The 23,158-nt window shown below is 54.2% G+C and overlaps 1 protein-coding gene across 4 annotated transcripts in view; it reads right to left on the bottom strand.

The window, feature by feature from the left end:
- The window catches only part of MYO18B (myosin XVIIIB), a 245,008-nt gene that overhangs the window by 163,119 nt on the left and 58,731 nt on the right, over positions 1–23,158 (bottom strand). For all 4 annotated transcript variants that reach the window (XM_070066045.1, XM_070066043.1, XM_070066042.1 and 1 more), the window contains exons 16-20: positions 22,948–23,095; positions 14,133–14,292; positions 11,131–11,314; positions 9,860–10,082; positions 5,218–5,327 (exon numbers count right to left, since the gene is read on the bottom strand). In XM_070066045.1, the coding sequence (XP_069922146.1) occupies positions 5,218–5,327; positions 9,860–10,082; positions 11,131–11,314; positions 14,133–14,292; positions 22,948–23,095 (825 nt within the window). The remainder of the gene's footprint in view (positions 1–5,217; positions 5,328–9,859; positions 10,083–11,130; positions 11,315–14,132; positions 14,293–22,947; positions 23,096–23,158) is intronic.

The raw sequence follows: 23,158 nt of genomic DNA, 5'->3' as shown, positions 1-23,158 counted from the left end.
AAAGGACCATGCAATGGGCAGACTGGGCATCCCACCCTTAATATCTTTCCTGAAGATCGCCCAGGTCCTCTACAGCACGACCCTGCTGAACCCCCTTCAGTGAACCATCCCTGACTGCCCTGGCTCAGCTAACCATCACGATGATGGACGGTGGCTCCGGAGCACGGCATTCCTCATGCTCCAACTACACCAAGCCGTCCACGCTTATCCTTGTGACTGCAGATGGTTGTGCACGCTATACCCAAATTGTCTGATAACACCCAACTCACGCAAAATCCTGAATACCCCACCCTCACATCCACTGGAAACATCAGAACTTTTAGTAGCATTTGCCAGAGTGTCCCAAAGCCAACGCTCTGTATGGAAATCGCATGGATCAGTGTCTTTCTCCTCAAGACTGTGTTCTGTCCATCCATGTATCTCTGGTACATAGTATGGGACCCACTGAAAAGCAGGTGCGTGGTTACATTTGGATGAAATCGGTATCTATCCATGAATGGCACATCCTGTGCAGAATTGCATCAGTCACTCGGCCCGACTTCAGAGGATTCCATTCAGACATCCTCTGTGAAATCCTAACTTAAACCCGTAGTGCAACTTAAACCCATAATGAGATATCACCTCACCCATGATAGAATAGCCAATATCAGAAAGAGTAACAAATACTGATGATGAGGAGGAGAAAGGGATATTCTTATACACTGTTGATGGGAATGTAAAGTAGTACAGCTACTTTGGAAAACAGTACAGAGATTGCTTTTAAAAATGGAAAGAGAACTTCCACAGCAGTTCCACTACCGGGTAGATATCAAAGGACATAGAATCATTGCATCAAAGAGATACCTGCTCATTGTCGCTCCCCCTCTTCATGGAGGAACGACACTAAACCCTGCCTAGGCTTCATATCCGAGTCACGGCACCATTATGTCGCTCCCCCCTTCATGGAGGAACGACACAGGACCCTGCGCTGTTCTTTTGTCTGCTCGGCCCTCCCCGGGTTTGCTGCTGGTTCTTCCCGGGTTGGCTACCGTCCCTTCCACCTCCGTGGAAGGGCGGTTCCCCCTGCCACTTTCCCCACTTCCGCGGGGGAGCGGCACACCGCCGGCCGGCTCTCTCGGGGGCTGCTCAGGTGTTCCTTCAGATAGATGTTCCTCTTAGATGTTCCTGGTGCATGTTGTCTCTCTCCTCCTTTATAGTCCTCTTCCACCAATCCCAACTCTGCTACCCACACGCCGAGTACGCTGCTCTCCTCCAATCAGGAGCAGGTCCTGCTGTTTATTGGTTGAACTGGAGGCAGCTGTGTAGAAGCTGTTTCCTCCTCTCCCAGCGCCATATTGTGGGAGAGCAGATGCATAGAATAAGTCTTAATTCCCGTAACTTAGTCTAGTCCGAGTTGCTCCCCACACTCATGTTTATTTCAGCTCTACTCAACAATAGCCAAGATATGGAATCAACCAAGGTGCCCATCATCAGATGAATTGATACGAAAAATGTAGTATCTATACACAATGGAATATTCAGCCAAAGAAATGAATTCTGACATTTGCAGCAAAATTAATGGAACCAAAGGGCATTACATAAATGAAATAAGGCAAGCACAGAAAGACAAATATGGCATGTTTTCCTTTGTATGTGGAAACTAGTAATGGAATAGTCAGTCTGATTACAGCGGTGGTTACTGGAGGTGGGGATGCAGAGGGGTTCCAGAGGGAACTTGGAGAATGGGGACCAAACCAGAGTTAAAGAAGGAATACGTTCCCATTACGCGGCAGAGTAAGGAGTTTTACAATGTCCTAGTTTACATTTTGTGAAGAAAGAGCAGGGAGCTCCAAGCCTCCAATAATAAATTAATAGCAAAGAAAGAGAAATATTGGTCCCCTGATCAGACCAGCACATAAAGTATACAGGCACTAAGCCATCATGTGGCGGGCTGTAAATGTTATAATTAATGTTCAGTTAAAAAATAAATACATACATACACAAGAAGACACCAAGTAGGACGGCTGCTACTTAAAATAGAACCAGAAAACCATGAGTGTTGACAAGGATTTAGAGAAATTCAAACCCTTGTGCAATATTATCGGAGTCGTAAAATGGTTTCCACTATGGGAAACAGTATGACAGTTTCTCAAATAATTAAAAATGGAACTGTTGTGTGATCCAGCAATTGTCTTTCTGGAGGTATACCCCAGAGAATTGAAAGTAGGGTTTGAAATGAAAGAAACACAGGTTCCCAGGCGTATAATTCACAATAGCTGAAGTGTGGAAACTGGCCAAGTGTCCATCGATGGTGAAAGGACAGTGAGGTGAGCAGAGCACAGACAGAGGAGCACCACGGAGCCCCAGAAGGAGCAGAATTCTGAACGCGCTGCCACGTGGGTGGTGCCTGAGCACCTGACGCTACGTGAAATAAGGGAGTCACACACTGTCTGTCTCCACGTCCAGAGAGCACACAGAGTACTCCAAATCACAGAGACAGACGTCAACGGCGGCTGCTGAGAGCCCGGGGGCAGAGGCTTTGGGGAGTCCACGTTCAGTGGGCACAGACCATTACATGCCAGCAGGCTGTATACTCACAGTGGGGGTGATCAACTGCATACAGTGTATGTATTCAACAACAACGACAATGACGATGACAACAGAGCCTGGGTGAGGAATCTGAGAGCCTGAGTTGGAACCCCAGCTCCCCCACTCCCTGCATGGGTGGTTCTGGGCTCAGCCCTGTTGGCTGCGAGACGGGGCTAATTCCCAGAGCGGGGAGGCTTCCTCTTTTGAGAATGATCGCAGGTTGTGGCTCTGCAGGCTTTGCACACTGCGTGAACTTTCTGCATGAGAGTCTGCACGTTGTGGCCAAAGGCACATGCTTTTTTGTTTGTTTCAGGAACACAAAACGATCCAGCAGGTTCCCACAAAGCAAGAGCGTTCGCTGAGAAATAGCCCTGGCAGGAAGAGCCCCTGTTTATAAGCCACATGTTGGGCACACGGAGGACTTCGCCGAAGCCCTGACAATGAATTCCCTCTGCTGCCGACTAGTGTTTAACGACAATATTGACCTTTTCTCGCTGTCAAACTTGTCTTATTAAATCCTGAGGTCTTAACTGCTTTGCACACAGAGGCGGATGGTTTGCCCATGCAAACACGTGTTCATGTATAATTCATGGCAGATCACGTTGCCCGACAAATGAATATTTATCGGGTTTTTCATAAGAGGCAGGATGGTGTTTCCTTTTGTTGCTCCCGAATTTCTATGGTGCAGCAAATGAAATTTGTGATCCAATAAAAAGAAGAAGCAGCGGCAGAAACTCCCAACCAAGTCCATTCCACTTGTAATTTTCCATTTTCCGAGGCCTCCAGTGTGTACGGGGGTGGTTTCGGTTTGGTTACAACAGAGAACTGCTGAGTCATCCAGAATAGAAATGCTTCCATATGCTACACCCATTGCCCCCACAGAAAACCCCCCACTCTCCACGCCTGCCCCATTTCCAACTGCACAGGAGTTTAAGAGCCCTTCAATGACTCCATTCCAGACCCCCTGAAGGGAGGCCAAGTTTTGGGCGATCAAGGATAAGGAACCCCAAATGAAGATTAGTACAGAGTGGTGGGTGGCTCCAAGCCAGGCCTTCAAAATGGAATGGGTTTTCACCTAGTCCTGCACCCTGAACAGCTCAGACTATTGTCCCCTCCCAGCATGAGCTAGGAGGGCCACGCAGAAGGCAGTGCTTGGTCAAGTTTATACCGTGTGTATTTAGCAACAATGGAGGAGGTCGCCTGCTGGAGGTAGCCTATGCTCCGGTGCCCACTGCAGAGAAGAGCCAAGCATTATAACCTAAGCATTGTAACTCTCTTTACTCTTCTGGCCTTCTGACTCAGAGGCTGAGAATGTCAGTGCTGACAGTCCCAAGCACGCACAGGCACACCCACCAGGAGGTAACACTTCAACAAGGTTATGAATACAGGGTCTACGTGGTTTGGTCACCATGACCCTGGACTTGAAAGGTGCTGCTGATGGTGGTGCTGATATCGATGCCGAAGAAGCTGATGATAGCTGCTAATGTCTATGGGGCTCTCCCAATGTCGCAGGTGCCCTGTGTCAATCATATCCACTGTGCAAGTACAGGTCATTCTCAGAGAACCCATGGAGGTAGGCATTATCACTGCTGCCACTTTACAAGCGAGAGAACGCAGGCAGAACGCGGAAGTTACTTGCCTAGGTTTGCACAGCCCCAGTCGGGAATCAAACTCCGCTCTGCTTGACACTGAGGTCCATGGGCAACCACCCTTCCCTTGAACCTTGAGCTCAAGGAGCAAACCCACGAATGTCCGGCAATGTGGCATCAGGAAAGTCACTTCATCTGTATGGGCTCCTATTTGCAAAAGGGGCATAGGAACTCAACCTGCAGGGCTGTGGGGGCGCAACTGACCCTCGCAGGGTCTGATGCGCTCTGTCACCATTGATCAGCCGTCCCCGATAGAAACACTTATTGGAAGTTCAGCACCAGGAGGAAATGGATGGTTTTCCATGCGTTTACAGTAGGGATGGAGAAAGGAGACACATGGCGTCTAATCTACAAAGCTCGGAACGTGCATCCATTCACTCACTCATTCACCAGCTTACTGAGTACCGGTCATGAACCAGAAAACACTCAGGGTGTCTACATCATCGCAGATAAATGGAGCCAAGGTAGGTGCTGGAGAAGAAGAGTTGAGCTGGGGTGTGAATAGCAAGAGGACGCCAGGCAGGCAAAGACTGGAGATAGACAGCGCGTGCTCCGGGCAGAGGGAACTGCCGGTGCAGAGGCCTGGATGAGGGGGATGCTCACTCGTTGCCAACGAGGGACAGCCTCGCAAAGATACTCCCCAAACAGTTTTTGGACACTGAAGACTTCTTTTCATGCATCAGCTCAGGCTGCTTTGGGAATGGTAACCTTTCGTCTTTCTTGGGACCCTGTTAGCCGGGTGGTGCTATTCTCATCATTTTGTTCTATGCAGAGTGTAGAAGGGCCATTCTGGGACAGGCGATGTCCCAGGTGGCACTGTTGGGTGCGGGACCCAATGCCACCCTCGGCACTGCCCCCCAAGGCCCTGCTCTCAGATTCCGTCGGGTGAGACCCCCCCCCCCACACACACACACTGGGACAATCCTCAGTGGAACAAGAGCTCATGAGACCCCAGTTGAAGTTTCCAGAACACAACCCCTCCGCACTCAGCACCACATACCTTCCTCTCGTCGACTCCCTCCGAGGCCAACACAAGCTTCTTCAGGAGCGGGGGGTCCAGCACCTGGAATCGCCTGCGGAACTGGGTGAGCCCCATGTGGTCAGCGTAGCCTGGGGGGAGTAGGGAGACACAGAGTACAGATGAGAAGACCGAGCCCCGTGCCCTGGATGGAAACCCGGACAGGCGTTCGGGGTCCTGCTCCCAGCCTGGCTACAACTTGCTCTGCGGACTCACGTCTTGGGGCTGCAGTTTCTCCGTTTGCTAATTGCAGGAACTGAACTTGATCGGCGCTTCCCAAATGCATCGCCCAGAATACAAACCCAACACAGCGCACCACTGAAAGTCTGGAAAAGCTGCACACTTCCGCCTCCTGGGTGTGTGTCAGCACCTGAGGCCAAGGCTCAGACAACACCTGCTGTGGGCGGGGGGTGCCCCATTGGGCCTGGAGTTTCCCGAAGCTGTTGGACCATGCAAACTTTCCTGTCTAACACTTATGTTCTTATCCCACAGGCTGCACATGGGGAGGCAGCACTGGGCAGCAAATGAGGGCTTCCCTGTCCTACCACGTACGGTGGACACGGCTGAATCCTCACTGTGGGAGACTGGGCAGACAAGGGGCCTTCCAAAGCCCCGGAGAGAAAGCAACATGGGAGATGGCACTGGACGGGGCCACGACGGTTTCCCAGGAGACGCTGGTTTGGAAGGGAAGTCGAGGCAGAGGAAGCCGTACAGGAAAGACCAGAGCGGGGAAATCTAAGGTTTGCTCTGCTGTCGAAGCGACAGTCGACACCAAGGGCTGGGTGACACCTGGGTGACATCTTCCATGAGCTAGGGGTGCTTGGAGGGTTATCTTGTTGTGCCCATTTTTACAGATGTGGGAACTTAGGCGCCGAGTGCTAACTAGGACGTCACACAAGGTTGCAGAGTAACTTCCCCAGCTGGGATTCAAACCCGGGCAGTGACAATAACCAGGGCGGTGGAGGATGGACAGAGATGAGCAGTGACGAGGCCCAAAGGAACTCAAACTCAGACCCCAGGCCTCAAGGTTTGGACCTTTTTCCTGATGACAAAGGGCATGGCGGTTGCTTTTAGAAAGACCCCTTGGGCGGCTGGGTGGGAAAAGGTCTGGGGACCTCTTACCCTGCTTCTGAGACTTGGCTTCACCGTAAGCCAGTGCATGAGTCAGCAGGAAGAAGCTGGGCGTGTGTCGCTAATCCAGGAAGCCTTCCTGGGGGAGGAGGAGGGTCTCCAGCCAGCTTTGCAGGATGTACCCAGCACAGACAGGGAACCCCTGAGAGCTCACAGATGCACTTTTAAGTCAGACTTATCTGGATTTTCATCCCATTTCTGGCATGATTAGCTACATCACTGGGGACAAATGATACCACCTTTTTATGATTCGATTTCTTTACCTGTCAAATGAGAATAATAAGATCTCTTCTCACTCGGTCACTCTGAGGATTACAACTGACGCCTGTTCACGGCGAGACGGCTAACGGATATTCTGTGCTTTTCCACACCCAGCCACTCTTTTAAGCATCATTCTCTCTCTCTCTCTCTCTCTCTTTTTTTTTTTTTTTTTTTTTTGGACAAGTAGAGTTATAGACAGTGAGAGAGAGAGACAGAGAGAAAGGTCTTCCTTCCATTGGTTCACTCCCCAAATGCCTGCTACAGCCGGCGCTGCACCGATCCGAATCCAGGAGCCAAGTGCTTCCTCCTGGTCTCCCATGCTGATGCAGGGCCCAAGCACCTGGGCCATTCTCCACTGCACTCCCGGGCCACAGCAGTGAGCTGGACTGGAAGAGGAACAGCTGGGACTAGAACCAGCGCCCATATGAGATGGCGGCGCTGCAGGCAGAGGATTAACCAAGTGAGCCATGGCACTGGCCCCACATCATTCTCTTTAGTAACTCACCAACCCCTGCAGCAACTCTCAGAGATGTGGGCTATTATGGGAGAGCAGAGGGAGGTGTGCTCTGGGTCACACCACTGGTCAAGCCCAGGCCATCTCACTCCAGATCTCAGCTGTGTCCAACAGGGAATCATTAATGAGCAACTACTATGTAGGCATCCCTCAGTATACAGTACACAGTAGGTGTGCGACTAGCTTACTGAGCAATGCTATGCAATCATCTCTCGGCAGCCACGGTGGACGGGCTCTAGGCTACTTCCACACAAGACACTCAAGTGGCTCATATAAAGCGGCATAGTACTTGCCCATAACCTAGGCACAGCCTCCTCTGCATGTCTCATCATTGTTACATTAGCAATAATCCCTAATGCAATGTAAGTGCTATGCAAACCATTGTCCCACTCTGGTGTTTAGGGAGCAATGACAAGACAAAAACTGTTTGACCTGGGAATTCCGGTTGAATTCACAGGTTACTGGGGCACAACAGCCTGCCAGGCACTGCACCAAGGGCTTTAGGTGACAACACGGTCCCTAGCACAGAGTAGCCACTCAATAAACCGCGTGGATGTGTGCCTACCATGGATGTATGTGTGTATGTGCAGATAATATATGCATGAATTCAAAATCATAAATATTTATATGTCTGCATGCGAATAGATCTTACGTGGGTGTGATAGAGACAGAAGTGACTTAGAATAGAAAACAAAAAAGAAAAAAAAGAGGAAACACACCAGGTCTAGGAGACAGAAACTGGCAAGTTCTACCAGGAGACATCAAGCTATGCTTAGCTGGAAACCTACCCAGCCTGAGAAGAGAGGGGCCAGGCTCAGCGGTGAGGCCCCAGGCCCGAGGAAGGGGGTTCCCTGACCACAGCGTGTGCATCAGGGGCTCCAAGGGTGCACCAGTCTCCCAGGGCACCTGCCGAGACCTGAGTGGAATCGATTGGCCACAGGGACCAAGCCACCAGCTGTGACTTCTCACTCTTCCCCTGGGACATCATCTCTACCTGCCCATGGTGGTGCAGGTAGGAGAGAAGATCAGAGTTGTCCCCAGGAAAGTGAGGGTCTCACCTTCGCCCCCCATCGCTCCTAGCTTCGCTGCCCAGGGCTCCAGTATTGATTGGCGAGGATGAGGGGGACGGGGTGGTGACCACAAGCTGGGGCACCGGTGGCCACTAGAGGGCTCCCAGCCAGTCCCAGTCACCCCGTTCTCTGGGTCAGAATGGCTGTTCCTGAGCCAGTTGTAACTGGCAGGCGGGGGAGAATCAATGGGGTGACCTTTGGGGACACACTGAAAAGAACAGGAAGGGTTAACATCAAACCCGACGTGTAGGATTGGCTAATGGAGGAAATCAGTGTGCTTATTAAAATACAGATCTGGGGTGGTTACTTGGGGCAGTGCTTGATATGCTGCTGGGAGCGTCCGTGTCTCTGTGCCTGAGGTCCAGGCCTGGCTCTGGTTCCACTTCCAACGTGCGGCTACCATGCACCCCGGGAGGCAGCAGCTGATGGCTCCTGTAGGTGGATTCCTGCCACGTATTTGGGAGACCTGGGTGGCCGTGGCCTGGCTGGTGCAGGCATTTGGGGAGTAACTAACACTCTCTCCCTCTCTGTCTCTCTGTTTCTGTCTTTCTCTCTCTCCCCGCCCCAAACAAATAAAGTAAATACACAAAATAAAATTCTGGTATGAACTCCTCAGTCCTTTGAAGAAAACCCCTCGAGGACCCCCGAGCCCCCACTTCACTTCCCCAGCCAAGGCGTTCTCGGCCCCACCCCACACAACTCTGGCTCATCCTGAACACCCTTCCCTGGAAACCCCAGGCCTCGCCACCTCTCTGCCTTGCACCTTGCTGACTCCTCTGCTCAGCTCCCTCGCCCCCCACCTCCTGGGGCTGCTTCTCACGGTCGCACTCATCAGGACTTTGCACTCCCTGCAGATGCTCGGGTCCCTCCTGCATCCCCAGGTAATGGATGCCCTGGACTCATAGCGTCGTCTTTTCCTGAGACCTCACCGGGCATCTTGTGTAAGAGGAGCAATGGCTCCTCATGATCGCCCCCGCCTCCCTAACCCAAGGCAGACGAGTTGTTGAAATAAAAGGGGGAGGCCGGCGTCGCGGCTCACTAGGCTAATCCTCCGCCTTGCGGTGCCGGCACACCGGGTTCTAGTCCCGGTCGGGGCACCGGATTCTGTCCCGGTTGCCCCTCTTCCAGGCCAGCTCTCTGCTGTGACCCGGGAGTGCAGTGGAGGATGGCCCAAGTGCTTGGGCCCTGCACCCGCATGGGAGACCAGGAGAAGCACCTGGCCCCTGCCATCGGATCAGCGCAGTGCGCCGGCCGCAGCACGCCGGCTGCGGTGGCCATTGGAGGGAGAACCAATGGCAAAGGAAGACCTTTCTCTCTGTCTCTCTCTCACTGTCCACTCTTCCTGTCAAAAAAAAAGCAGGGGGGGAGACTCAGCCTTCGCTGGCCAGGAGCTGGAAACCATAAGGGCTTTGGACTCGTAAACTGCAGCCCAGTCTATGCCAGAAGTCTTGAGCAAGTCCCTGCACTTCTCCTGGCCTCAGCTGTATCATCTGTGAAATGGGGAGAATCATGCCTTGCCCTCACAGGATACAGCCTGCCAAGCTGCTGACAGGAGTAATGTGCTCCTGGCTCCGGGCGGCCACTGGGGGGCGGGCACGTCGCGGTGAGGGTTCGGGGACGAGGTGTTCTGTTCCCGTCTGTCACTTACCTGCCCTGTGCAGTCGCAGTGCCTCCATGATGTGCGACCCTGCCAGCTGGACCCTCAGGGCGGGGATGTCCAGGGCTGGAGGCCCGCCTGCCTTAGTCTCATCTCCTCCTGGCTGGGGTGGCGTTGGAGACCCCTGCCCAGTCCTGCTCTCCAGCAGTGGGGTTGGTGCGAGACAGTGGATAAAGTGCAGGTGAGACCGTCTGATCACGTTGATCAGGGCATCCTAGGGCCAAGGACAGGGAGGTCAGGACCAGCAGTCTCAAGGGGAAGCAAACGGGTGTCTGCACTCTCCCCGACCCACATCTAGCCTGGCCTGGGCATCTTCTGGGGGCCCCTGTGTCCTGTCCCAAGGACCTCCCACTTACTCACATACTCCTAAGGTGTAAGAGTGCTTTATAGGACTGGCGCTGTGGCGTAGCGAGTAAAGCCGCCACCTGCAATTCCAGCATCCCATATAGGCATTGGAAGAGTCCTGACTGCTCCACTTCCGATCCAGCTCCCTGCTAACAGCTGGGGAGAGCAGCAGAGGATGGCCCAAGGGTTTGGGCATCTGCCACCCACTTGGGAGACCCGGATGAAGCTCCCGGCTTCTGGCTTTAGCCTGGCTCAGCATTGGCTGTTGCAGTCACATGGGAACTGAACCAACAGATGGAAAATCTCTCTCTCTTTGTCTCTCTCTCCCTCTCTCTCTGCCACTCTTTCTTCAAAGGTAATAAATAAATCTTTATTTTAAAAAGAGGGCTTTACAATGACTCCCTGTTGAAACACATGGGGAAACTGAGGCATAGACCAAGGATTTTTCCAGAATGCGTGTTTCCCACATTCCAGCCCATTCTCATCTGGGCTTAGCCAAAGCATGGCCTAATCAAATGTCCTCGTTAGTTAGTGGGCCCCAGATCCCTGTGCAGGTAACACACGTGCAGCCTATGCTGGCTTCTGCCGCAGGGGGGCGTCTTGTGTGAGACAGGCAGACAGGGCTGGTGTGGCATCTGTCACTTTTATGCAGTGGGCCTGACTCTCAACTCAGTAATGAGTCACCGAGGCTTTGGCCTTGGCCTTGGGTCTGTCACTTCCAGGGGGTGTAACCATGGCCACATTTCTTAGCTGCTCAGGGTCTCCATGTCCTGCCCTTCAGAGTGTGGGGTGATGGATGCCTGCCCCTAGGGGCCTGCTGGGGCGGTTGGAGATGAAGCCAGCAGCTGACGGGGCTGGGGGAGATGGGGCCAGGGAGGCTGACGGCCGCATTCCCACGAGAGGGGGCACCCGCTCACCGTCTGCAGCTGGATCTGGGAGCACGGCGCTCTCCTCCTCACCGCGGCCAGCCTGCTGGCGAACGTCCTGCGCAGCACACGGCTCCTCTGCAGGGCCTGCTGGGAGGTGCCCTCCAGGCCCGCCACGGTCCTGCACACGGCGGGCAGCTTGGCCCGGGCCTGGAACAGGTTCCGCAGCTCCTCCCTGGAGGGCAGGAGGGGAAAGATGAGGATTGGGAGAACTTTAGGGACCCTTGGGGAAGGCTTGGCCGGAGCAGGAAGGGCCCGAGGAAAGGAGCCCACCTTGCTTCCTGAACCCTCCCTCAGACTCCCGCGCCCCAGCTGCTACCCCTTCTGCCTCAGTCCCTCCTGCTGGCCGAGCCTTCGCTTCATGACAAATGCCAGCTCCCGCCCTTGCCTTCCAATCATCTCTCCTTCTGCAAGCCTTGTCGCTTACACAGCAAGGATCTTCCAAAAGTCCCTGGAAGAACCCATGTCGTTTGCACATGAAGAAACATCTTTTCATTCCGTTTGTCCATGAACTTTTCCAAAGCACCCTCAAACCTATGCGTAACCTACTAAGCCAGCATTTGCTTAGAGGACAAAACCATCTTGCTAGCCCTAGAACAAGTCCTGTATACAGTTGGTGCTTACTGTATGCTTTCAGGCATGAATGAATGACTCACAGGCCCAAATGGCGGTTTCTGGGGCTGCAAGATCATGTCATTGAAATAGGCAGCTTGGGAGAGGACTGTGCCTTCCCTGAGCAGCCCCGCAGGACACAGGTTCTGAGACTGGTGACAAGGACGGAAGGCCTACACTGGCCAGCCTGAGCCAGACAGAGCCTGCTGTGCCCTGGGAGGAGTGGAACTCAGAGCGGACAGTCGGCCTTTCAGGGCCCACCAGCGCCAGCCCCTCCCGTGGACGCATCCAGGCATCTTCATCCAGGCCCCAGCCCTGAAGACCCACAGTGCATCTCCCTCTGTTCTAACCAGCTATCCCAGCCCTGAAGACCCACGGTGCATCTCCCTCTGTTCTAACCAGCTATCCCAACTATTAAGGAAATGAGTCTTGCCTGGCTGAGCAGAAAACATATAAAGCCAGTTCAATGCACGGCAGGTGCACAAGGCGTGGCCACACTCGTGTTAAAACGTTGAGTCTGGGCAGGGTGCTGAGGGGGTCCCCAGGGAGCAGGAACCAGGAGTGGAGGAGGTGGGTCCCTGGTGGGGGGGGGTGGGCCCCTCACGGGTTCAGGGAGAGGAGCTCAGGCCCTGATGCCCCCTCTGTGTGTGGACTGCTCTGTCTGCAGGGCTGAGCTGAGATCTCTGGTTTCAACTTATGCTGCGACCTTGGGCCCTTGTCCCTCCTGGTCTTAGCTCCCTGTCCACAAAACACAAGGCTTTGATCCAGACGGTGTTTTTGAAACTGCAGTGTGCGGAAGAACCTTCTGGAAAGCTTGTCAGCAATGCCAGGCCCCGTGGGGTCCAGGAATCTGAGTGTTAAACACACAGTTCTGATGCCTCCGGGGCTCTTGGCTGCAGAACCAGCGCTCTAGGAAGCAGCTCTGTTTGCTCTCAAAAGATCACCAGTGTGCAGCCAAGGGTGTGTTTCCCGAAGCTCCGGGCCTTCGCTCGCCTCTGGTCTCAGACTTTTCCCCCAGAGTAGGCCTGGATCCCCCGGGGCTGCCGTCTGGTTCACAGAGGCTTGTCTTATTCGGTATGAGTGCAGGATTTTATAGCAGGAAGGCAGGACATTCACAAGGCCACAGACACGTGCGGAGGGCCCCCTGTGCCCCGGGCTCCTGTACAAGCTGTCTGCTACTTGGCATCACCATGTCTCTCACGTGGGTGTCTTGCTCCCATTTCTCAGATTCTGACATGGAGAACCAAGTCGGGTGGCTTGAAAGAGGTGAAGCCTGGCTCCACACCTGCGCCATTGTCACTGGGTCTTGTAGCCTTGTCTAACTCCTACTGCTTTGCAGAGGGAGCACAGCCCGGAGGAGGCAAAGTGACAGCCCCTGCCCCCCATCACGCAGGTGACAAAGGGAAGTCACGAGGTTTCCCCCAGGCACCTGGCTCCCTCCTCAGTCCTCACCAACCTTCACCCCACGCCCTGCCTCGATCTCACGGCAGGGTCTGTATGCCCACGGACCCTCCTGGGTGCTGAGTTCCCAGTCAACCCTGGCCTTGTCCCGAGAGCTCTCCAGGGTCACTGAGGTGCAGTGGAGTCTCCTACTCTACCATGTTTCTGCCCTGTGATCAGAAGCAAGTCTCTCCACTTTGGGGGCCTCAGTTTTCTCCTCTGTAAAGTGGGGCTAAGGAAACAGTATTGCCATAAGGAATAATGAGACTTATGAAGTCTCGGTGCTGATGCAAAGCGCATAGTTGGTAGCCAATAAATGCCCCCTCCTCACAGACACCAGCACCCTCCTGGTGTGATCTTAGCTTCTTCTCTTGTCTCTAAGCTCTGCTCCTGCAGGATTCTAGCATTGAACTTGGGAGGCGCACATGCACACACACACACACACACACACACGCGTGCGCACACGTACAACAAGCATTTTCCAATAAGCCTCTGAATTGAAAGCGACATTACTGGCAGCTCTGTGGCAGCATTTCTGGGCCGAGCAGTCAAGGAACGCCGGGGGCTTTTTTTTTTAATGCTGCAAAACATATCATTTCGCTTTTACGACCCCACCGAGTTTGAGGATGTCCATAAAAGTTGTTCCAGTCACATCATCTCCCAGCTGCTTAATGACAGGCAAAAAGCTAGAATAAGAAGTCATAGCCACCTCCCCAAATGGCCAGCTCCGCTGCTCGGCTGGCTTCGCTCGGGCCCCAGGGAGTCATGGTACAGCGCCAATTCAGAGACGCTCTTTGCTCCATGATGCATGCCTGGGGTTCCCAAACCAGCCCTCGCTCTGGGTGTTGTTGAGGCTGTGCAATCCTTGCAAAGGTGGGAGGCAGAGGAGAGTGCAGCCCCTCCCATGCCCCTCCCCAGGCCCCAGCCCTCGCCTCACTCACCTTTTTGACTGCTGCAGAACCTGTGGCGCGTCCAGGGCTGCGAGGTTGGGCTTGGCCCTGTGGAGCCAGCCCGTGAGGTCGTACCGCACGGGGTCGTGTCCCAGCTGGTGGAAGATCTCACACTGGAGGGGCTGCTCGCACGCACGCAGGGCAGAGGTCCCTGAAATCAGATGCCGTGTGTGAGTTCTGGGGCGGGGTGGGGGCACTCTGCAAGGGGTTGGCACCCCCAAGGACACATTTCTCCATATGAGTGTGTTTCCTGGGAGATACAGCCGGCAGCTCTGGGCACCCCCACTTCCCCTAGTACAAGTGATCTCCTGAGTCGATCTGTGCTCCCGTGGCTTCTTCAAGCCAAGTGCCTGTGTTTTTCAAACATCCTAGCACATGCGACCTCTAGGAATTTTGATCTATACAAGGGAATTTTGAGCAATAAAAAGGTATATTTACTTTGGTGCTCTTTTTGTTTAATTTACTTATTTAATTTAGAAGCAGACACAAAACACACAACACACAACAGTTGGGAGGCCAAAGTTAGGAGCCGGAACTCCATCCAGGTCTCCCACGGGAGTGGCAGGGGCCCAACTGCTTGAGCTGTCACCCCACTGCTGTCGCTCCCCCTCTTCATGGAGGAACGACACTAAACCCTGCCTGGGCTTCATATCCGAGTCACGGCACCATTATGTCGCTCCCCCTCTTCGTGGAGGAGCGACACAGGACCCTGCGCTGTTCTTTCATCTGCTCGGCCCTCCCCGGGTTTGCTGCTGGTTCTTCCCGGGTTGGCTACTATCCCTTCCACCTCCGTGGAAGGGCAGTTCCCCCTGGCCACATTCCCCACTTCCGCAGGGGAGCGGCACACCGCCGGCCGGCTCTCTGGGGGGCTGCACAGGTGTTCCCTCAGATGTTCCCCTTAGATGTTCCCCTTAGATGTTCCTGGTGAATGCCGTCTCTCTCCTCCTTTATAGTCCTCCTCCGCCAATCCTAACTCGGCTGCCCACACGCCGAGTACGCTGCTCTCCTCTAATCAGGAGTAGGTCCTACAGTTTATTGGTTGAACTGGAGGCAGCTGCGTAGAAGCTGTTTTCTCCTCTCCCAGCGCCATATTGTGGGAGAGCAGATGCATAGAATAAGTCTTAATTCCAGTAACTCAGTCCAGTCCGGGTTGCTCCCCACAACTGCCTCCCAGGGTCCATATTAGCAGGGAGCAGGAGTCAGAAGCCAAGGCCAGGATTCGAACCCAGGAACTCTGATGTGAGACATGAGCATCTTAACTGGGTCAAATGTCTATCTCAGGACCAAATTCCTTTAAAATTCAGGCATACGAGGGGTTTTTAAACAGTTCATGAAACAGTGCATTTTATGGAAAAAACCGCATGGACTTCAAAAATTGTTGGCACCTAAATCAATTCCTTTAAGCCCATTTTCCACAAACTTTTTGAAGTGCCCTCATTTATACCCAGATATCCCCTATGTTGCAATTCACTTAATTTATTTCATTCTGTTGTCTCATGGTTTCGTAAGGACATTGATTTGCAAAGGAGACCTCTACTGCAGCTTGGATGTATTCACTTTCTAAAATGAATGGCGATAAACGTGCTATTATTGAACACCTCAAAAGCATGCATTCACGTGCCACGTAAACTTGTCCTGAATGCCATTCACCAAGTAACTTGCGAGCACAATCTCGGGCGAGGTGGTTGCAGGAGACAAGGCTGGAGAAGTAAGTGGGTTTGGGGCTGGCGTTTGAGGAAACCTGGACAACTCTACCACATATCACCACGTGAAAAGGGGCCAAGCCACAGGAGCCTCTGAGCCTCAGTTTCCCCCCTCTATAAAATATGGCTTACATCCCGCAAGGGCGCTTCCAAAGCTCACGGACTGTGGCATTAAAAGATAAGTTTATTCTGCTGCCAAAAAAAAAAAAAAAATCCAATCCAGGCATACAAAGAGTCTCCACCGAAATATTTTAGCATGGAAATAAACTTCTCTTTCGACTCCATGTTTCCACGAACTGTTTGATGTACCCTCACACACATAATGCGGTGCGGAAGGCATACGACTTACAGGAGAAAATGGGCCAGTTACTGTGTTTGACATTTGGCTGGTGGTCTGGAGGTAGAAGGTGTTTATGTCTACACATCCCCTCTGTGCTCAGGATCGTGCCTGGCACCTGTCCAAGCTCAGAAGTGTCTGTGGAACGTACCAGTGAGTGAGTGAATGAGTTTCCGGCCACTTTCGGTATTTACTGTAGACACTCGGGATGCTCACACGTTTGGGATGAGCTCCCTGCACTGAAACGCGGCCCGGGGCCAGCCGTTACTAGAAGTGGCAGTACGCATGCTGCTTTAATTCCTGCACCTACTCTGGATGGTCTTTCTTACTTTCTCTCCCCAGCCTGCTCTTGTCAACACACCCACCTGCGTGCATCAGGGTCTCGAGTCCTCCCAAATCCCAATGTGCTGCTACTAAGCCGTGCTGAGGGGGCAGGCACTGGGCACAGCAGACAAACATCACTCTTAGAATGCCAAGTCTCGTGGCTGATGGGGAGCCTGTGTCCAACGCCCAGCTGCAGCTCCTGACTCCAGTTTCCTGCTGGGGCAGCCCCCAGACGCAGTAATGATCTCTCAAGGAAGCGGGTCCCCGCCATCCACGTAGGAGCCCTGGGCAGAGTCCTCCATGCCCAGCCCTGGCCTGGCCCAACTCCCGCAGTTGAAAGCATTTGTGGAATAAATCAGCAGATGGAGGTTCATTCTCTCTCTCGCTCACTCGCTCGCTGAATAAACAAAGAAAAACTTAAAAAGGAACTTAAGCTACAGTAGATGCATTTCTTGAATCCCTGCAAAACAAGCCGAGGCTGAGAGCCTGTGGCTTCCAGTGAGCCAGGGGCAAGGACTCTGCCACGCCTCTGGCTGCTCAGAGCCCACTTCCTGCACTCACTTCCTGGGTGGCCTGGGGGTCCGGCGTCAGGGAAGTTAGCAGCAGGGGTCAGGTCAGGAAAGCGTCGCTGCATCAAGAGCCCTCTGGCAGCTGTGCAGCCCCAGGGGAGAGCAAAGCACCCCTTGGGCAGAGAGGTGACGACCTGCACACCAGGCTCTGGCAGCACTGTGTCTGTGTGCATGGCCGCCGCCCTCTGCTGGACGGGGAGGGGTCGTGTTCATTCATCACTAGATCCAGCTGCTGGCAGAGCTGGGCTCTGAATGAGAACCCCACCAGAGCTGGAGGAGGAAGAAGGGAGACCAAAGGATGTTAATATTTGCAAAGTCCCAGCCAGGCTTCCGGCATTCTCTGCCTGGACCTGCTAACGTGCACGGTGCTTAGTGACATGCGCACCACCAGGCTTTCAGGAACACGGCATAGATGTCCAGGGAGCTGACTGAGGCAGCTTGGCTGAAGCTGCCCAGCGCTGCAGGAGGACCTGTCTCCATCCAGGCTGGTGGCCCAGCTCATGGAGATGCTGCATCTTCAGGAAAACAGCCCCTAGACCCCAGGACTGCCCACTCTCCCGAGGGCCCACAATGCTGTCCATCACAGCACCGCACAGGCAGTCTTTTGCCTTCAAGATGCTCCTAGAAGACGGAGTCTTTCTCAGCCTCTGCCTTCATCACCTCCTGCAGGAGCCTGACCCCCCCCCAAACACACACACACACACAAACCAGGGTGGCTTCTGCACACGGGATTCTCCGGGCTGCTTCAGAGCCCTGCTCAGCCGCTGTGGCTGTGCGTGCCTCTCACCTGATCACCTGCCAGACCTGGGCTCCGGGAGGGCTGCCCCCAGCCCCTGTGGGGATACTCAGCAAACACACCACAGGGAAGGGTAAGAGGTCATTCATATCCAGCCCTGATTAGGCAGAAAACCCACGAGTTCTGGGTGATTGAATGTTACATGAACTCAGAGCTAATCAGAAAGCCCTGGGGGAAAGCTTGCGTATGTATGTATGTATGTATGTATGTATTAGCAAAAATGTCTGAGTGAATGTGTCTGCTCCAGCTGGTTCAGGGCAGAGGGTGAGAGAGTTTCTGCCCCTGGGAGCTGCAAGCAGCCTGCCCTGCCCAGGGAGTTGGGGGTTGGCAGGGTCGGCTCATGTAAGCAGGAAAGTGGGGGCCACAATCCACTGGGCCCCTCTCCACTCCAGGTGGCCTTCATGGTGCCTTCTGCCTCTGACCCTACTTCCTCCTCTGTCTCACCATCCACATCCAGGGAATAGCTCCTTTAGGAACCCCGTGTCTCTGGACCCTGGATCACAGAGCGTTCACATACCCGTCTGCTCTGAGTATTTATCATGAACCTCCTCACAGGAGCCGTCGCTCTGCAGAGGGCAGCGGCCCAGCCCTGCCTCACGCATCTGGCTTTCCCCGGAAGGAAGCTGACGGCTGAGCAAGGCTGTGACAGCCGACGGTGCCCACTGCAATGGAGAGGAAGGAAACAGGGGAGGAAGCCAGGAGTACGGGGCGGGGGGATATGTTAGTATCTTAAAAATCTCTAGTTATTGGCCGGCGCCGCGGCTCACTAGGCTAATCTGCCTGCGGCACTGGCACACCGGGTTCTAGTCCCAGTCGGGGCACCGGTTCTATCCCGGTTGCTCCTCTTCCAGTCCAGCTCTCTGCTGTGGCCAGGGAGTGCAGTGGAGGATGGCCCAAGTGCTTGGGCCCTGCACCCGCATGGGAGACCAGGAGGAAGCACCTGGCTCCAGGCTTCGGATAAGCACAGTGTGCCAGCCATAGTGGCCATTTCGGGTGAACCAACAGGAGGAAGGCCTCTCTCTCTGTCTCTCTCTCACTGTCTAACTCTGCCTGTCAAAAAAAAAATCTCTAGTTATTCATTTTTAGGTTTTTGATAGGCATATATATATACATATATATGTGTATATATATGTGTCTTTATATATATATTTATATATATATGTGTGTCTTTATATATATAAAGACACATAGATAGATAGATAGAGATTATAGATGGAGGGGGAGAGAGAGAGACCTCTCATCCACTCCCCAAATGCTGCCCTCAGCCGAGGCTGGGCCAGGCTGAACCAGGAATTCAGTCTGGGTCCCCACACGCGTGGCAGAGGCCCACCTACCAGAGCCATCACCTGCTGCTTTCCGGGGTGCACACAAGCAGGCAGCTGGAACGAGGAGCTGCGCCAGGATTTGAACCGGCGGCACTCCGACATGGATGCTGGCATTCCAAGCAGCCTCGTAACTGCTAAGCCAAATGCCCGCCCCACGCAAGGGCGTCAGGGAGGTCCCGAGACCTGAAGGTGAGGGATCAGGCTATGCCAGAATGCGGCACACGTGTGCTCCAAGCAGAAGGGGCTGCCAGTGCAAGAGCTGCTCTGGGGGCCTGTGCTCCGTGAGTCTGAGCAGCAGCAAGGCGACTGGCGTGATTGGAACAGGACGGGGTTCGGGGGGGAACCTGGCAGAAGCCCTGGAGTGCTTGCTACATCCGAGGCTCTGAGGAGGCAAAAGGACACAAGGCAGAGATGAGCCCTGCCCTGGGGGCACTGGGAAAGTCATGAGGACGGGCAAGGGAAGCAAAGAAGCAGCCAAGCCATTGCAGAGCCTGGAAGGAGCCCTAGGGAACTCAACAAGGAGCCAAGGATGAGGGGGTAAAAGGGGGTTCCCCAGGGACAGTGGCACCCAGGACAGGTCTCCAAGCACACCAGCACATTCATCCCCTCGCCAGCCCCAGGAGTGGCACGCACCGCTGTTGTCATGTCACAGACAGGGAGCAGACTGCCCACAGAGCGCACACACTACCACTCAGCAGTGGGGCAGGGGCCAGGCCCTGGTCCCCGGGGCCAAAGCCTGGGCCTTTCCCAGCTCTGCCTCCTGACTGGGCTTCGTCAGTCAGATCCCCAACCCCCACCCCATCCACACACTCTCCCTGAGCCCATCCAGCGGGCAGGCAGGAACCACTTCTGCAGCTTGCAGAGGGGTCGCCAGGCTGCCTGGCCCTTGGAGTGAGGCCACCTGGGGTCACCAGCAGCTCCATGCTCCGTGCCTACGGGGCCCTCAGCAGCCAGCTGGCCTCTGCAAGACCTCCCTACCTGACTGCAGTGGGAGGGGGTCCAGGTAAAGGGCTCCACAAGCATCAGTCTCCACTTTTGAGTGCAGCACAGCGATGTACCATAGGCCCCAGAGCCAGGGGGGAGGCGAATTCACCACTTCCAAGGTCAAGCTCAATGCCAGGGCCTCCAGGGTAAGGACCATCCAGGACTGCCTTGTGGCTTTCCTGGACCCCGGGCCCTTGTGTTTTCATGGATTCCTTCCTCTACATTTTAAATGTTATGACCATATTCATATAAAGATAAATACGGTCACATATCACACAATGATGTTTCAGTCAATGACAAGCCACGTATGGTATGCGGCAGTGCTCCCATAAGATTCACCCAGTGACATCATAGCAGTCTTAGTTTGAGTAACTATACTCATGATGTTTGTACAATGATGAAATTAACCTGGGCCCGGTGCTGTGGCGTAGCAGGTAAAGCCGCCGCCTGCAATGCCAGCATCCTATATGGGTGCTGGTTTGTGTCCCAGCTGCTCCACTTCTGATCCAGCTCCCTGCTAATGGCCTGGGGAACGCACAGGAGGATGGCCCAAGTGCTTGTGATCCTGCCATCCACATGGATGACCTGGAAGAAGATCCTGGCTCCTGGCTTCAGCCTGGCCCAGCTCCAATCATTGCAGCCATCAGGAGAGTGAACCAGCAGATAGAAGATCTCTCTCTCTCTCTCTCTCTCTCTCTCTCTCTCTCCCCTCTGTCTGCAGATCTTCCAAATAAATCTTTTTTCAAAAGAAGAAATCACCTAATGACACATTTCTCAGAACTTCTCCCCATCAGCAAGCGATGCCTGACTGTAGATGAACATTGTATTTGACCTTTGATTTTTTTCCCCCTTTCACTTTTCACAGAAACGAACACATTTTCCTGGCCTCCCCAAAGCCCGGTGGACACCAGGCTCCATGCCTCCCTGCCTTACAGAGACGTCAGTCCTGACTCCACCTCCTTCAGAGCCAGGGTCTCCAGGATTCATGTGTGTATCCATGCTCTGAGCTCACCCCAAGGCACGCGGCTGGAGCCATCGGCCACCACCACCACTGTTCCTGCTGCTTTTGCAAAAATCTAGTGCACCCCCAGGAATCCACCTTGAGTGCCCAGGGCAGAGGCCTCAGCTGCTCATCCCAGGACGGAAGCTTCTGCTGGCACTGTTCAGCTCTCCTCTTAACTTCCAAGACATCCAAGGCTCCACCAAGATCCAGCCTGTGGAGGTCACCGGTGCTGGCCACTTGGCCACGACAATGCTCATTCCCCAGTTCCCTCCTCGCTCGACACTGAATGCAGTCCAGCCCTCCTCTATCTTCCATGGCTTCTGGGTGCCACGTTCCCTGCCACACCCTTGGCCACCTTGCCACGGACCCCCTTGACCCTGGAATGGCCCAAGCCTGAGTCCCTCTCTACCACCCCTCCTTCCCCCGGCGACCTCCACCAGAGCCACGGGCCTCGGACTCTTTGCAGAGTCACCTGCTGTATTGCCCACGTCCGGTGCTGGCACGGCTGTTCCGCAGGGCTGAAGGTGTTTGCTTTGCTCACCGACATCCCTCCTGGGCAAGGACAGCAGCTGTCACATGCCAGGGAGCTCCATAAATATTTGCTGAATGAACCAATGAATGCGTGAACCCATATCCTGGTCCCCTCAAAGCCAGCTGGGACTGGTCAGATCCCATGGTGTATTTGCCTTCTTAGTGTGGGAGTCCCAAGCGTTTCAAAGACAGACAAACCTTGTGTTGAGTCTACTCTCCAGTGGCCTTGTACAAGCATCCCTGGCCCTCTGGATAAAAAGATCTCCCTACAAATGCGCGACAGAATCCTCCCAAGCCCTAGGCCTACAGCGGCTCCGTACGCCACCCTGCCCACGTACAAACCACCCCTTACATGATGAAGAGATCTTCTTCCCCCCGTCAGTCGGTAGACTCGCAGGGACTGGGGCTCTGTTGGGATCCAAGATTTATGGGGAAATTCTAGAGAAGGAAGACCTAGAGGTGCCTCCCTTCCCCATTTAGCAAGCGCGTCAATGAAGACCACGTCAGGTGTGCTTAGTATCTCGTAAGGGGATGTAGAGTGGTTGGACTTGAACTTGGGGCTGACCAAATCCCATGAAATCACTGCTACAACTTCCTCTCTCCATCTCCCTTCTTGCTTCCTCTCCCACCAACCCAACCCATCCCCAAATACTGTGGATTTTATGTGCAGAATACCTCCTGACTCTGGTTGGTCTACCTTGCTGCATTGTCTCAGCACTACTCCAGGGGTGAACTTTCTAGAACCTTCCATGACTCTGACCATATGTCACACTGCTTAGAATCTTTAATGACTTCTCATCGCTCTAGGGTAGAGACCAAAGTGAGTGTGTGGCCAGCAAGGCCCTCCGTGGGTTGAAAGGTCCAACCTCCCCTGCTGTACTCCCTTGCTCTCTGTTAGGTGCACCTGCAAACATCTGGTGCTGAGAGAGCAGTCTCAGCTCACTGCAGCCCTGGGCACTGGCCCATGAGCTTGGCCACTGTCCCTTCCTCGTGAGGACATGAGTCACACCCGGCGGGTGCCCCACCGTAGGGAACAGCACCCAGCACCCAGCACACAGGAGCTGCTAACACATTTGCTGAGCACTGGAATGCATGAACACATCCATGAACGAGAGCACACGCGTGCACGAGCACACGCATTCTTGCACCCAGAACCTCTGTGCGGGGCCTTCCAGGGGCTTCCCTGCAGCTGGCAATGGCAGATTCCAACACCAGGGCTGGACGCATTCCTTACCTTCAGCCCCGGCTCCTTTCTTCTCAAAGGCCGCACACAGACGCTCAAGCACCACGCTGTCGCTGGAGCCCTCCACCCGGACCTCCTCATCCAAGACCCAGAAAAGGCCCCCGGCGTCCTCGGCACCTCCTCCGGCTGCCAGGGGGACCTGGAGGGAGACCCAGCACACACTGAAAGGTCTGACCCCGAGCAGGGCCAGGCCTGAGATCCT

The sequence above is a fragment of the Oryctolagus cuniculus genome, chromosome 21 (genome assembly GCF_964237555.1).
Source record: "Oryctolagus cuniculus chromosome 21, mOryCun1.1, whole genome shotgun sequence".
Classification (NCBI taxonomy): domain Eukaryota; kingdom Metazoa; phylum Chordata; class Mammalia; order Lagomorpha; family Leporidae; genus Oryctolagus; species Oryctolagus cuniculus.
The sequence above is the reverse complement of the archived record's forward strand: the minus strand, read 5'-3'. Positions and strand labels throughout refer to the sequence as shown.